The sequence below is a fragment of the Vulpes vulpes genome, chromosome 15 (genome assembly GCF_048418805.1).
Source record: "Vulpes vulpes isolate BD-2025 chromosome 15, VulVul3, whole genome shotgun sequence".
NCBI lineage: Eukaryota > Metazoa > Chordata > Mammalia > Carnivora > Canidae > Vulpes > Vulpes vulpes.
Window position 1 is genome coordinate 94,071,598 of NC_132794.1, and position 14,717 is coordinate 94,086,314.

General features: G+C 38.5%; 1 protein-coding gene across 1 annotated transcript in view; it reads left to right on the forward strand.

The window, feature by feature from the left end:
• The window catches only part of CFAP58 (cilia and flagella associated protein 58), a 99,542-nt gene that overhangs the window by 26,458 nt on the left and 58,367 nt on the right, over positions 1-14,717 (forward strand). Inside the window, exons 10-11 of the mRNA XM_072738157.1 lie at positions 9,464-9,625; positions 10,404-10,550. Coding sequence (XP_072594258.1) covers positions 9,464-9,625; positions 10,404-10,550 — 309 coding nt within the window. The remainder of the gene's footprint in view (positions 1-9,463; positions 9,626-10,403; positions 10,551-14,717) is intronic.

Consider the following 14,717-nt stretch of genomic DNA (forward strand, 5'->3'; position numbering starts at 1 on the left):
GTCAAAGATCCCCCAGTGATTCTCATAGCCCTAATTGAGGGCCATTGGAATACAGTGTGTTTCTCTTCTGACTTAATCATCTTACAAGCACCATTGATTGATTTCCTGATGCTGAGAAAACCATCAGTTGTCAGTTCAGGAACTCATATTCCACAGTCTGGGTTAGCCTAGCCCATCAGGCTCTGCATCCATTAGCTTAAGCTGTAAGAAATGACCCTTAAATTTCAGTGGTTGATAACAACAAAGATTTATTTTTGGCTCAAATTAATGGCCTTTGAGGGTCAGCTGCCACCCTGCTTCATGTTCCCTTTACTCTAAGCTGATTCTGTTGGGATATGCTGGCCTCTTTCAGAGGGAAAACACTGTGATAGTGGACTCTGTGATGCTCTCAGAGCTTCTGCTGGTAAGGGAAGGGCACAAGGCAGGCTTGTCCACTCATATTCCCTTGGCCAAAGCAAGTCTAATGGCCAAACCCAACATCCCTGGGTAGGAGTATAATCCTCCTAAGGGAGGGGCACTGTATGGTGAGACGGTAAACATATCTGAACATATCATCTGTCGCAGCTCCTCCTTCACCCTCCTGGTACTCAGTCTTTCTCTACCCCTGGCTGCCATCACACTTTCAAAGTTCACGGTTAAAAATTCCAATGTGATCTTAGTATCACTCCTGGCCTTATAAACCTTGGTCACATCTCAGCAACCTGGGCCTGTGCTTTCTAACATTTTTTTTGTATCCTTAGTAAATGTAGAAAATAATATGTCCATATCTTGTGGGAAGAAGGGAGAAATGGTTCCGAGCTGGAGAGGACTACCCCAGGGAGGCCAGTTGCCCTGGTCCCACCTGGTAGAGTGAGTCGGTATTTTGGTACATACCTCTAATCCATGCAAGACAAAGCGATTGGTCTACTGTGATTTATGGGACAGAGTCCAACCTTGTTGTTCTCTCTGCAAAGTCCTTCCTTCCCTTCTCTGCCTGGAAAACTCCTCTTTATCCTTCAATACCTGGCTCATAATCCTCATCTCTGGGGTCAGGCCTGCTCCGACTCTCTCCTTTATGGATTTGTTGGTAGCTCTGGAATGGCACTTATCATCCTGCAATTATTTTCTTTGCATATTTGTTTTTCCTACTTTACAGTGAGCTCATGGAACTAGGACTTCATCTCATTCATTTATTCATTTCCAGTACGCTGGCAATAGTAGGCACCAATAAAGTTAAGCAAATGTATAGTTGATGAGTGATAAAAAGGATGCTGTCATTTTTTAACATAGGATTTTAACATAGGGTTATCTATTTTTTTGTTTCCTTGTCAAAGTGTAGAGGTACCAAGTTTTGCTGGTAACTGTTTTTCATAATCTCTGATGTTTAACTGCACAAGATCATATAATGTAGCACTAAATTATTTAAGCACAAGTTCTTAACAAATTCTTTATCAACTACATTTTTTTTCTATTTCTTTCTTAACCCCTGACGGCATATATCAGCTGCTACAGCAACTTGCATCATCTTTGGACTTTTTTTCTTTTTTAAGGATTTTATTTATTTATTTTAGAAAGAAAGTGTGAGTGGGGTGTGGAGGGGCAGAAGGCGAGGGAGAGAGAGAATCTGAAGCAGGCTTTGCAGAGCCTGTCATGGGATAAAATCTCAGACCCTGAGATCATGACCTGAGCCAAAATTAAGAGTCTGATGCTTAACCAAGTCAGCTACCCAGGTTCCCCCGGGCTACTTACTCAGGACCTGCATGTGCCCGTCCCCATATTTTATTTTTTCTTTTCTCTCTCTCTCTCTCTCTCTCTCTCTCTCACACACACACACACACACACACACACACACACACACACCCCTTATTCCCATAAAGAGAACATTCCTTTTCATGTATTCTGTTTATCGGGAGTTGACGACTGATACCAGGGGTTGGGGATAATGTCACAAAATTGTTGTTTTCATCTATCTCTGGGGTGAGTATATGTTGTCCCAAGTTTTGACTCAGCAATTTCTTTTGTAAGAACTCAATTTACAGAAAAATATATAAAAGAATATTCTTTAACATAAATTGTGCCACACTTACCTGATAAAATATTAAGTATCATTAAAAACATGTGTTTGAAAAATATATTTTTTAAATGGGGAATACATTCACAATATGAATCTGATAAAAACAGAATGCAAAATCATGTACATGGTTTGACCTAGTTTTATCAGTGTGCATAGGAGAAGGATTGGTATTTGATTTTGAGCTCTTCATATTACTTATTTTCTAGATAGGTACCAAATATTTTTTGAAGGAGTGAATGGAAAGTGTAATTAGAGATCTGACTTAACGACTCAAAGACTTACTTTTAAGTATTTATATTAAATTCTTCTTCAATAATATATTTATTATTATGGGACTTCCTTCACTTTAGATTCACTGGATGCATGTTGCCAGAATGGACAATCTTATCTGAATTATCCTTAGCAATTTTAGCTATGAGTGACTTGCGGCCTGGTCTCTTTTGCCTTCTGGGCTGCAAACACAGTGTCAACATTTGCCTTCTGGTTCTTTCTGTTTAGAGAAAGAAAGGTGAAATCTTAGATACTGAAAGCCCAACATTATATTTTATTAATTTAACTTGGCATTTGCAAATGAGGAAGAAGATCCTTTTCTGTGCCAGAATTGGATGGCTCAGAATCCCAAACCTTTTCTTATGTGCTTATCTCAGTCAACACTTGCCATAATAATGCAGCATAATACACAACCACCAAATCTCACTGGCATGCAAAAATAAGCACTGCTTTATTTTTTTAAAAATGATTTTATTTATTTATGAGAGAGAGAGAGAGAGAGAGAGAGAGAAGCCCGACTCAGGACTCAATCCGAGGACTCTGAAATCACAACCTGAGCCAAAGGCAGTCACTTAACCAACTGAGCCACCCAGGTACCCCAATGCTTATTTCTCACACATCTGCAGTTGAGTAGGAGTCGGGTGGTCTAGGCTAGGCTTGCCTGCACTTGGCTTGAAGCTGTGAATTGGGTCTGGTTTTGTTCTACATGTTTCTGGTCTACCAAGATGCATGGTGTTCTCATGGGGAAAGGAAAGCAAAGGACAAACCCAATCACACGGGCACATTTCAGGGCTCTCTCCTTGCCTAATGTCCTCTGACATCCCATTGGCTTTGACAAATCACATGTCCAGGTCCAACAGCAAGGGGAAGACTCTTCCTGTGGAGATGGTAGGAACAGGGAGAGGGAGTGAATATTTGCAGAACCCTAAGATAATCTAGTACAGTAATTCAGCACTTTTTATCCTCATGCTTTCTCCTCTGCTGCACTCTAAATTTTACTATTTAGTTAAATTACGAGGCACCAGGAATGGCATTATAAGTTGTGGTCCACCACATTTACTGAACTTTTATAAATTCTGGGTAAAACCATTCCTGGTTAATCATTACATCCATAGCACATTTTGCACATTATGCACTTGGCTCACTTTAGGACCCCTCCTTTCTCATCCTAAATATTAAACTGGCTATTTCCTTTCCAGACATTTTATATGCCAAAAAGCATCCTTTCACAATGAATCCTTACCTCTAGGATCCTTATTTGCCTGTTACAGTGTCATGCAAAACTCTTCCAGGCAGAGGTTCTAAGAAACGAATCATAACGTGCTTTCAAGGGCTTAGAAGTAAGTGAGAAAAGCGAAAGTTGATCAAAAAAATATTGTTGATTAAATAGGTACTTCATGATGAAAGGAAGCTCCTGTTTGGTATTAATTTGAAGTTTTATACAGAGGATCTTTCATAGACAAAATATAAGCTTTATGTGTCATTCTAAAATTAGTATACTAGGGCTTACTATTTTCCTGCAGAATTTGTTCCATGGAAAAATCAAATTGATTTGTTAAGTACTAATATTACATAACATGACAGAATATGAACACATCATGATAATTTTTATTTATTAAATTGTGATCTGCTAGGTACTTATAGGATGGAGCAAATATATGATCTTCTGACTTAAATTCTCATAATAGCCCTCTGAGGTAGATATGATTATGTCTCTTATTTAATAATATGATGTAATATGTTATTAAGAACAGAAACAGAGGTGCCTGGTTGGCTCAGTCAGTAGGATGTGTGACTCTTGATACCGGGGTTGTGATTTTGAGCATCACGTTGGGTGGAGAGCTTACTTAAAAAACTAAAACCTTAAAAAACCCCCCAGAAACAAAGACGTGCCTCTCTAAGGTGGAGAATAAAAATAAAATAAGAAAACAAGAAAAATAGAGAAGTCTTAAAAAATCTCACCTGCCTGACCACATAGGGTTTTTTTTTTCCCCCAGAGAGTGAGTTTTTCAGTTTCATTATGAAGGTAAAGGCATTGTCAGCATTCAAACCATTGACATTGAGTCAGAAAAACTTATTGGAGGAGTTTATTATACTGATATTTCATCAAATGTAAGTTAAAGGGCTCCAAATTCAGTGACCTACTTTCTTATCCTGCCTTAGACTATGTGATGTTTTGACTATGCTGCAGATTTCCAGCATGCATTATTGATTTTTATCTCACTCTTCCTTCTATTGGCAGGTTGTTTTAACAGAAAAAGAAAAGGTAGTAGGTTATAAACTGGGACGGTACCGTCAGAGTGCACTGTAAGCATTTTCTGGGCTAGTCTGAAGTGGGCTTACAAAGGCTGGGATCTCCAAGTCTCCACCTGTAACAAAAGCTTTTTATTTTTAGGTGTGATTTCTGTCATGAGTTGTTTGAGGTACCTGAAGTGTAATCAATTAATTAAGCTCCAGTCCTATATCTGGCATCCCATATTCTCTGATATGCCATTTGCAACAGGGGACATTCTGTTGACTAAAGGTTTTGCTCCTATTTAACACTCCACACATTTTATGAATTTTCAGGATTTGACATTGGTTTGAATGATTTCCATCGTAACAAATTGAGTTTCAACACTTAGAACTAAATTGCTTTGTAAATTGTCTTTTCCCTTAGTTTCAATATTTTTTCCCATTGTCATTTAACTAAAATACCTTTGATTTTCCTTGTATCATGATGAGTTCTTATTATTCCCAGCTTCAAGAAGCCAGAAGCAAGTGCCCTGTGATTTCCTGCACTGTTATGTGCAGAAAGATGAACCTTGCTACTGGATGCCCCCAAAAGAAATGCCCTTGGCCATATCCTTTCTCTGGAGCATTATTCTGTCTCTGAAAGGGATGATTCTTGTTATAACATCTCTTAAAGTGATTGAAGGAGCAATTTTTTTCTTTTCTCTGATGTGTGCTGCTTGATATTCTGAATGCTGATGATACCGTTCAAAGTATTTTCAATCCAATCATTTCACTGGCTCCAAAGAGGATGATCATGTCCATAGAAAGGCTAAATTTAATTTTTAATTTTTATTTTTAAGAAGATTTTATTTATTTATTTGAGACAGAGAGTGTGTGCATAAGCAGGGGGAGGGGCAGAGGCAGAAGGAGAAGCAGATTCCCCACTGAGCAGGGAGACTGACCACTAGGAACTCTGGGAACTCCATACCAGGACCCTGGGATCATGACTTGAGCAGAAGGCAAACGCTTAACCAACTGAGCCACCCAGGCATCCCAGAAAGGCTAAATTTTAGTCCAAAATAGTGCCTTTCCCCCTTTTTTTTTAATCAAATGACAGATCCCCAGTAATGGATATCTTATTTAGGTTTTACAGTTATTTCTAAAACTTACACATTTTAGTTACCAGTGGTGGTACCTTAAAGACCACCTGCTACTCATTTTGAAGGAATCTACATATAGGGATCAAAGAAATGATGGGAAAAGTAAAGAGGTTTATTTTCATTTCAGATCAATCCACATACCCTTTCTCCAAATCTCCTTGTGTCGGATTTTTAAATTTTGTTCCTTCTAGGCCTTCAACCATTCTTACTCTTTGCTACTTTATTTACATACAAAGTGGACGATCACCTTTAATAACGATAAAACAGTGAAAGCATATAAAAATACTTGGTACGAATCTAGTGGCATACATTTAAAAAATGGGTTGAAATAGGTACTTCTCTCAAAAATACGTACACACATCAAGGTTTGACTTGAAGAGAAGTAGTAAATGTGAGAAGATCATTAACTATGGAAGCCACTAAAAAAGTTGAAGAATTATCCCCAACACTCGCAGAGGGCCCAAAAACTTTAGAACTGAGGTTTTCAGACTTTGAAGAATCAAATAATTCTCTGGCTACATAACTTTAGAAAAGGTGCTGCTCAGGCACTTTGCATTCTTTTGGGAGTGATACTGATTGACCTTGCTTGCATTGATAGAGAACCCATGCCTTCCGTGGGGATAATGAGTAAAGACTCCAGGTCTGGGAGACAGCTTGGGGTCTGATGTGAGTCCTTGGTTGGGATGGCTGAAGAATAAAAAGGAAGAGGTAGTTCCCACAAATTATGTAAATCCGAAATATTAACTGCTCAGATTATATGTGTACAACCATTCTCAGAAGAAACTATCTATTAACCTTCCAGTGTTTCTTTTTTAAAGATTTTATTTATTTATTTGGATTTTATTTATTTATTCGTGAGAGACATAGAGATTTAGAGGTAGAGACATAGGCAGAGGGAGAAGCAGGCTCCATGCAGGGAGCCTGATAGGGGACTTGATCCTGGGACTCCAAGATCATGCCCTGAGCCCAAGGCAGATGCTCAACCACTGCGCCACCCAGGTGTCCCAACCTTCCAGTGTTTGATTCTCTCATAACACCTAATGCATGTCTTAGTTTCCTGTCCTGGCTCTATTTATTCCTTGACTACACATTCTGTGGTGGAGTCATTCACTAGAGGTGACCTTCAGGATAGGGAATGTGTCTTATTGTTCTTTACATCATGGGGAGGGGCAGAGGCAGAAGGAGAAGCAGACTCCCCACTGAGCAGGGAGACTGACCACTGGGAACTCTGGGAACTCCATACCAGGACTTTGAGATAAATCCTCTCAATACATGTTTATTGAGTAAATGAATAAATGGGTGAGTGAATGAATGGCTGAACAGAAAGATACTCTGTTCACTTTACCAAACTAGTAGAAACCTTGAGATTAAAATAAAATGGAAAAGAAAGTTATAGACTTAGATCACTTGTGAATATGTACGCAGAATTCTAAATGAAACTCTAGCAAACCAAATTCAACAGTACATTAAAAGAATCATCCAGTATGACCAAAGAGGGTTTATCCTGAAACCGCAAGGATAGTTTTCTATTAAGAAAACTATTGCTGGCACTATGGAAATGTAAAGTGTTACAGCCATTTTGGAAAGCAATCTAGCAATATCTATTACAGTTAAAAATATATATGTCTTTTGAGCCAGATATTCCACTCCTGGGAATCCATCCCAACAGAATTGAAAACACAGTGCATAAGGACACATGTACAAGGATGTTTATTGCAGCAGGATTCAGAGTGGCAAAAAAGTGGAAGCCAAGCTAATGCCCATTACAGAGGAAGAGCTAAGGAGATGATGGCTCAGCCACACTGTGGAGTGTTAAACTACCTTTAAAGAGAATGAATTAGACCTACTCTACATGATTCTCCCAAGTATTATTGAGGGATTAAAAAGCATACAAATATATATTAGAAGATCACATTTTGCTAAAAAATAAAAACAAAACCTGAAAAGCAAGACAAAGGAAGACAAACAAATCCCTGTGTCTGAATATTTACTAGTTGAGTAGCTATGGATGATAATACTTTTTTTTTTTTTACTTTTTTTGACTTAAATTTCCTTTGTAAAATGAGGGTGATAATAATGCACATCTCATAGGATTTTGTGAAGATTAAATGAGTTAATACATATAGAATGCCTGGTACGTAGAATGTGTCTGAGAACTATTAGCTATTACTGTGCTAGAAGGCCTGAGTAGAAGAATATGTGGAGTTCAAAGAAAAATGTGGATGAATACATACTAAATTGTTAATCATTGCTTTATATGTTGGTAAGGGGTTGATATGGGTAGAAGAGAGAAGGAAGGTCCAGATAAATAGGTAAAAGGAAAAAAATATTTCACACTGCTGAATTTATTTAAAATTATGGCACATGGGGCTCTGTACAAAGAAATAAAATTAAAATACTTGTAAAGGGAAGCATTTATTAGTAAGTATATCAAATTAATAGACCCAATAAGAAAAAAATGGTACAAAATAATATATGCCAAAAATGCATTTACTAAAATTTAATCCCATCCCTCCTTAAATATATCTAAGAAAACTTTGAAAGGTGTTTATTTAAAGATATAAAGGATAAACATATTAAACACGAGGCATCATTACCTCTGATGGGAAAACTTTAGAGTTTCTTGGAACGTATTTTCTGGCATACTAATTCCACAGATGGAACGAAAGGTTTATATATAGCAGTGATTTGGGAGCATGTTGCTCAGAGGTAGCCCACACTTGAGTCCCACTGACTATGAACATGGCAAAGATCTAAGTACTTTTTGACCATTAGGTTCTAGATAAAATGCCTCCTCTTCAGAGGAAACTTCCCTGGCCATGTGACTGCAAGGACATGCCCTGCCCTCTATTATCTGTCACATTGCTGTTTATCTCCTTTAGCTGTAATCATTAATTAAGGGAATGCCACTGTGAGGCAGTAAAACTCTGGAGAATTTTCTCTTTGTATGTTCTAGCTTTTGTCCAGACCATAATTCCATTGATTCAATCAGTCCTCCTTGCTAAAGTTTTTCTTCTTAAGGAATTTTCGAAAAAGTTTGTCTTTAAAAAATCAATTTCTGTGGACACTGCAGCTGAGAGTCATGATTATGTAATTTCAATGGTATGGATTGCTTGTTGAGAAGTTATTGGCTCACGGTGGAATTCGGTGCCTGGGTTTTTCATACTTGCAAAAAACAGGCAGTTATTCTCACATCTCATCTTGCCTAGAAATGTTTTGAGCACAACTGAATGCATTTTTATGAAGTCCTTTGAGTTTCCCTGATGGAGCGAGTTTGACATTGGCAAGACAGCATTTTGATTACTATCGATGTCCAAAGGCCACTTTTCTTTCTGATGGTTAAATTTATAAAGCTGTGAGTGTGGCCAAACAGCTAAGTTATCTCTTATCTTTCTTAGTGCTCCATGGGAAGATCTGTTTAAACCCGTGCCTTTTCTTTTTCTTTTGTTTTTTGGTGGGTGGGTGTTCCCGAGAGGTTTTCAGAATTCAAAGAATTCCTTTATTTATTTTTTTTCCTCTTGTGATCACAAAATAACTGTGCTAAGCCTTCATGCTTGAGCAGAACTCTAGTGTGATAAAATGTATGTTTGCCCCTAATCAGCTGGGCTGAATTTCTGTGTTGTACCGCAGTGATTATAGCCTCAGTCAGATTTTCTACCAGCTGTGAACATTTCTACCAGCTACCCTTAGATCAAAATCTGTTTGTCCCAAATTGATAACCACAGATTGGGTCTTTAACCCTTTCATATACTTCTTTCTTCTCCAGCTCCTCATGAACATGGAAGACATAAAAATCCGTGAAATGCAGATTTTTGACTACAAGAAAAAAATTGCTGAATCAGAGACTAAATTAAAACAGCAACAGAACCTTTATGAAGCTGTGAGATCAGACAGGAATCTGTATAGCAAAAATCTGATTGAGGCTCAGGTAAAGAATATATTTATGTCTTTACATTTGACTCCTCCCCCCTTCTGGGTTTAAAGCAGTTTCTGTTTTCCTGATGGCAGAATTTAGAACAGGGCAAGCAAGAAATCTCAGGGAATTCACCTGAAAGAGAAGATCAGTTCGTGCAGAATTATCAGGTTGTTTGAAGTGGAAATGATACAACTCGATGGGATGTGAAGATCATGGTCCTGCTTTTAATTATTATGTAGAATTGCCATTCTCCTGTTTCTAATTTTTAGAGCTGCTAATAGCTATCATGACTCAGAGGGGAGCAGCATGCTCTTGTCATTTAATTGCAGATCTTTGCTTTGTAATCTTTTAGTTATAATGTTTGTTGTGGGGCCAATTTCTTCCTTATAAAATGAGGAATAGATGTGCATATTGTGTGTGTGTGTTTGTCATGTGTTGTGTTTTTGTGTGTGCTGTATGTGTGTTGCGTGTTTGTTGTATGTGTTGCATGCAGAATGTAGTGTGTTGTGTTTTGTGTGTTGTATGTATGTGTTTGTTGTATGTGTGTTGTGTATGGTATAGTCATTACGCATACTTTGTATATATCTCATGAGAATATTTTGAGAGTTAATGCTATGAAGTACTTGGTGGTTGATGGGCACAAGACACAAAGGAACAGCCCAGTGGTAATTGTTCAGACCATTGTTTTGAGAGAACCTCCTTTAAAAGCTATTGAATATGTATTGAATTCTATACAGATGGTGATGTCTATTTAATTCACTTTCAAAGATTCCTTCTTTCATTTTGTTAGGATGAAATAACAGAGATGAAGAGAAAATTAAAGATTATGACCCATCAGGTAGATCAGCTGAAAGAAGAAATCTCAGCCAAAGAGTCAGCACTTGTGAAGCTACATCTGGAACAGCAGCGGATAGAGAAGGAGAAGGAAACTTTGAAGGTACAGAACTTAGAAGAAAGCGATGGACCAGAAGTCTGTCTGTTTGCCCCACTTGCGGCAGGCTTCCTGCTCACTGAAGGAAAGGGGACAGGGACAGCAACCAGGGACCCAGGAGGATGAGCTCTACTACCTCTAGGTCAGGCTTCCTTATGGGGAGTGCTCCCAGGTGGAAGGGGGAGGAGGCCAGTGGAGATGCATAAGTACCTACTTCACCTGTGCTGCTACCATCACATCAGCAGAACACAGCAGGTGGGCAGTGCCCAAGAAGTCCTGGAGGTTACAGACTTGCTATAGTCCCTTTGCATTTACAGCCTGAGTCCAACACCCACATCCCACTCTCCCAAACTCCTCCTAAGATGGTGCTGGCAAGACCTTTTGTTCCTCTGCTCCTAATAGTTGTTTGCTTTATGTGCACCTGACTTTTCTGCCCACACTATCCTTAGCCACTCTTCCAGGGAACCACCTCTGTCTTCAAATTTGTTACTAAGACAAATCCTTTTAAATCTATGAACTTAGCACGTTGTATGTCTACTAATACAAAAACGTTTTCCAAGTATACATACCAAATAATTATACCATTATTTCAAATGGTATAATTTCAATCCTTGAACCAAATTTGTTTTACTATACACATTCACTAAACCTAATGTATTTTTCTTTTCCTATCTAATCCAAAAGATTTCCCTTCTAATCCATTTGACCAAGGAATTAAAAAGGAATTTCTTAGAGTATGAAAGTATTACTTTCATTTTGAAAATGTATATACAGAATACTCATGCATGTTTATGAGCCACTTGGAGGAACTATCTATAGCAAATGAGAGACCTGGTGTCTTGGTTTCTGCACATAATAGTTTTCAAAGATAAATCTTTTTTTGTGTGAAGATTTTATTTATTTATCCATGAGAGACACAGAGAGAGGCAGAGACATAAGCAGAGGGAGAAGCAGGCTTCTCTCAGGGAGTCCGATATGGGATTTGATTCCGGAACCCCAGGATCACGCCCTGAGCGGAAGGCCGACGCTCAACTGCTGAGCCACCCAGGCATCCCTGAAAGATAGTTCTTATCTTGAAAATGTGTAGCTGGTGTTGGACACTTTAATACCAAATTTCCTTGATTCCAAAATGCCATAGATTGAAATGTGCACTCTCAATTTCCTAATAGGTTTTGTCAACTTAATGATAGGTCTTCATGGAAATAAAACTACTACAGAAAATCAAGGCACATTTGGTATAAGAAAGATCAAAATACAACAGAAAAGATGTGATAATTGATATTTATCTGAGACTTTCATCTCTCCACTCTAGCTTATGATAAAAAAGGAATAAAAAATTCTGCATTAAAATTAATTTCCATATGAAGAAACATAAATATATTTTTTTAAATTGGAAAATAGCCTGCATCTTTACCCCTGTTATCCTTGTTTGTAACAATAATTTTGCAGATGGTAACTTGTTCCATCCCAGAGCCCGTAGTGGGATGTGTTTATTTACCATTGAATGAATCAGAGGAATCTTATAAATATTGCTTCACCCATGGGCTTCATGGACCCTATGTTAGCAAGGCTTCCATTTAACTCTATTTGGTACATCATATTTTTCTTTTTAAAGGATGACATCAATCCTCATCTCTTACATCCCCAGCCAGCTAATGTTCTTTTCAAAAGATTATTACCCCATAATGGGGTCCAAGGTGGAACTAACTGCCTTCTACCAAATTCTGCTTTAGAAAAAACAATATCCTAGGTAACAGATCAATTATTCCTAATTCTCTAGAGTTTGACTTTGGTTAATATTTGTTTCAGTGATGTCCTCCATCATCATGCATGTGTAGCTCCAAATAAGCAACATAATAAAAGAAAATAAAGGGCAAGAGGGCTCTGTTTTTTGGTCCAGGACTAGCAGAGCCGGGAGTGGGTGAACATGGCAGATGAGTATAAAAGATTTCTACCCTGGAGAGTCTGCTCTAAATGGGGAATCCAGGGTCTGGAGAGTTTGGAGCCATCGATTATAGAAAGGTGATTGCTTTGGACTTATTGTGAAGCCACAATGACTTTTCTCCCTAGCATTTCCCATTGAGGTAAGAACGAGGAATAGAAAAAGGATGTCCGCTTGATTTATTCTTTGAGGTTATCCAAGGGTGACTTGCAATGGTGCTTCGACTGGATAATTTTGGCCTATCATGAAGCCTGTTTGACATTCTTTAGAAAAATATGACAGCTCAAATGTTGAGTTTCAGCCTCTTGACTTTTTTAGCCTCATATTTGAATCACGTTTCACACAGGTCTCTGGATTTCATGCATCTGAAGTTTGCAAACCAAAACCCCGGAGGGAAGGGCAGATTTTCAAGTAACCTTGCTCCAAGAGACATTTAGCTTATTATTATTGGGTTCTACAAAGCTTTGTGGGCACATAATCCCTCATGGAAGGGCAAGACCCATACTCCCCCACCCTGTGTGGTAGACCATGAGACACCTTTTGACAGGACAACCTAATTTACTTCTCCAAGATGACAAACAGTTGTCCATAATAGATCATCTTTGTCCTCACTCATCCCCCTCAAAAGAAACATCTTGCTCCTTTCATGTTTCTTTTTCTTTCTCATTTGCTACCCGGCCCTACTGACTCCTCAGTATTCTAGACATTGTCAGCACATTATGGTTATGACAGAATGTCAATAGTCCTCGTAGACATCGCTGCATGTGTGTTCATTTGCCCATTCCGTCCCAGCCTTCTTTCATCAGTGCTGACGGAGCCATCTCATTTGGAGTGTCCTAACAAGCCCCTGATCTGCCTCATCATCTCCAAATCATCCCACATCATTCTGACAGCACTTTGATTCCTGGTGAATAATTCAGCAGCAGATTCTTTATGTCCAGAGCCCAGCATCACATTAGTGACTGGCTTCGGGACACCTTATCCTTTTACTGGGATGACCTGGATGGGAGAGAGAGGGAAAGCCTAATTATTCCCATGGCTGGAAAACTTTAGGTCTTAGATGTAAAGGGATGGTTTCTGTGAAATGCAGTGAATATTGGGATCATGTACAAATGGGTGAAACACCTGTAAGTCTGATTCTTAAGATATGATTTATACCTGCAGCCAAATAGGATGATATATGTTCTGTAAACACCTGCCACAAAACTAATTGTGGAGTCAGTGACTAACAAGTGTGTCCTGTGAGTGTATTACAACTTCATACCACTGGTAACACCTTGAGAAATGGGGATACCCAACGGTCCACCCAGAACATTGCTTGATGTGCTTTTGGGCACACAGCAGTTACCATCTTTCCTGGGTAAGACAGCTCAGATTTATAGCTGCTAAATGCATTAGATTCAAGGTATTTTGTTGATGTTAACATTTGCTGCCATAGTCTAATGCCACATCTTGTTTACAGCCCATAAATTTATGACATAAGGAGACCATTCAGAATTTTGATATATTATGAAAAAAAAAACCACAGCAATGCCAAACGCGTGAATGGTTTTACATTTCAGACAGATATTTTTACACACCGTTGATTGCATTTTAATATAACAGGGGTTTCATTTTGTTCTGCTGATGGATTCTGATCAGCTTTTGGCACTTAGGAACAGGGAAGGGAATGTTGCACATCTGGGAAAATAAAAGTTTTATTAAAGAAAACATGAGCCAAACAGGTACTTATGGCTGTCTTCATTGTCACTGTAACTGATGATAGAAAGAGAAATGCTGGTTCTTTGCTCTCTTTCCCAACAGGCAATCCCCCAAAGTGGTAAATACTAGAGAAGATCTTTTCTCAATACTTATTTCCTTTTGCTTATCCCTGGACCAAAACATATTTTGTGAATGAACAAACCAAATGCCACAAAAGAACCCTTTGGTTTCCCATTAGCCAGATACATTTCGTTTGTGACATTATATGTCTGATCCTAGGTGTGCCGTATCTTCTATTGTTGGAACAAAAGCTTGAGGTATGGAATTAATGGTTCTTGGTCTTCATGAGTCCAACTCAACTAGAGTTGGGTTGAGTCACAGGCACTTGCAAATATGAGGTTTTCTATCTCTTGGTGAACTTTCTGGGTGGGTGGGGGAGGGAGGTCCCAATGCTTCCTTGAAGGAAAAATGTATTACTTTTTTACTGTCATTTGCCAACCTGTTAGCCATTAAGAGTTGGGGACTTAATA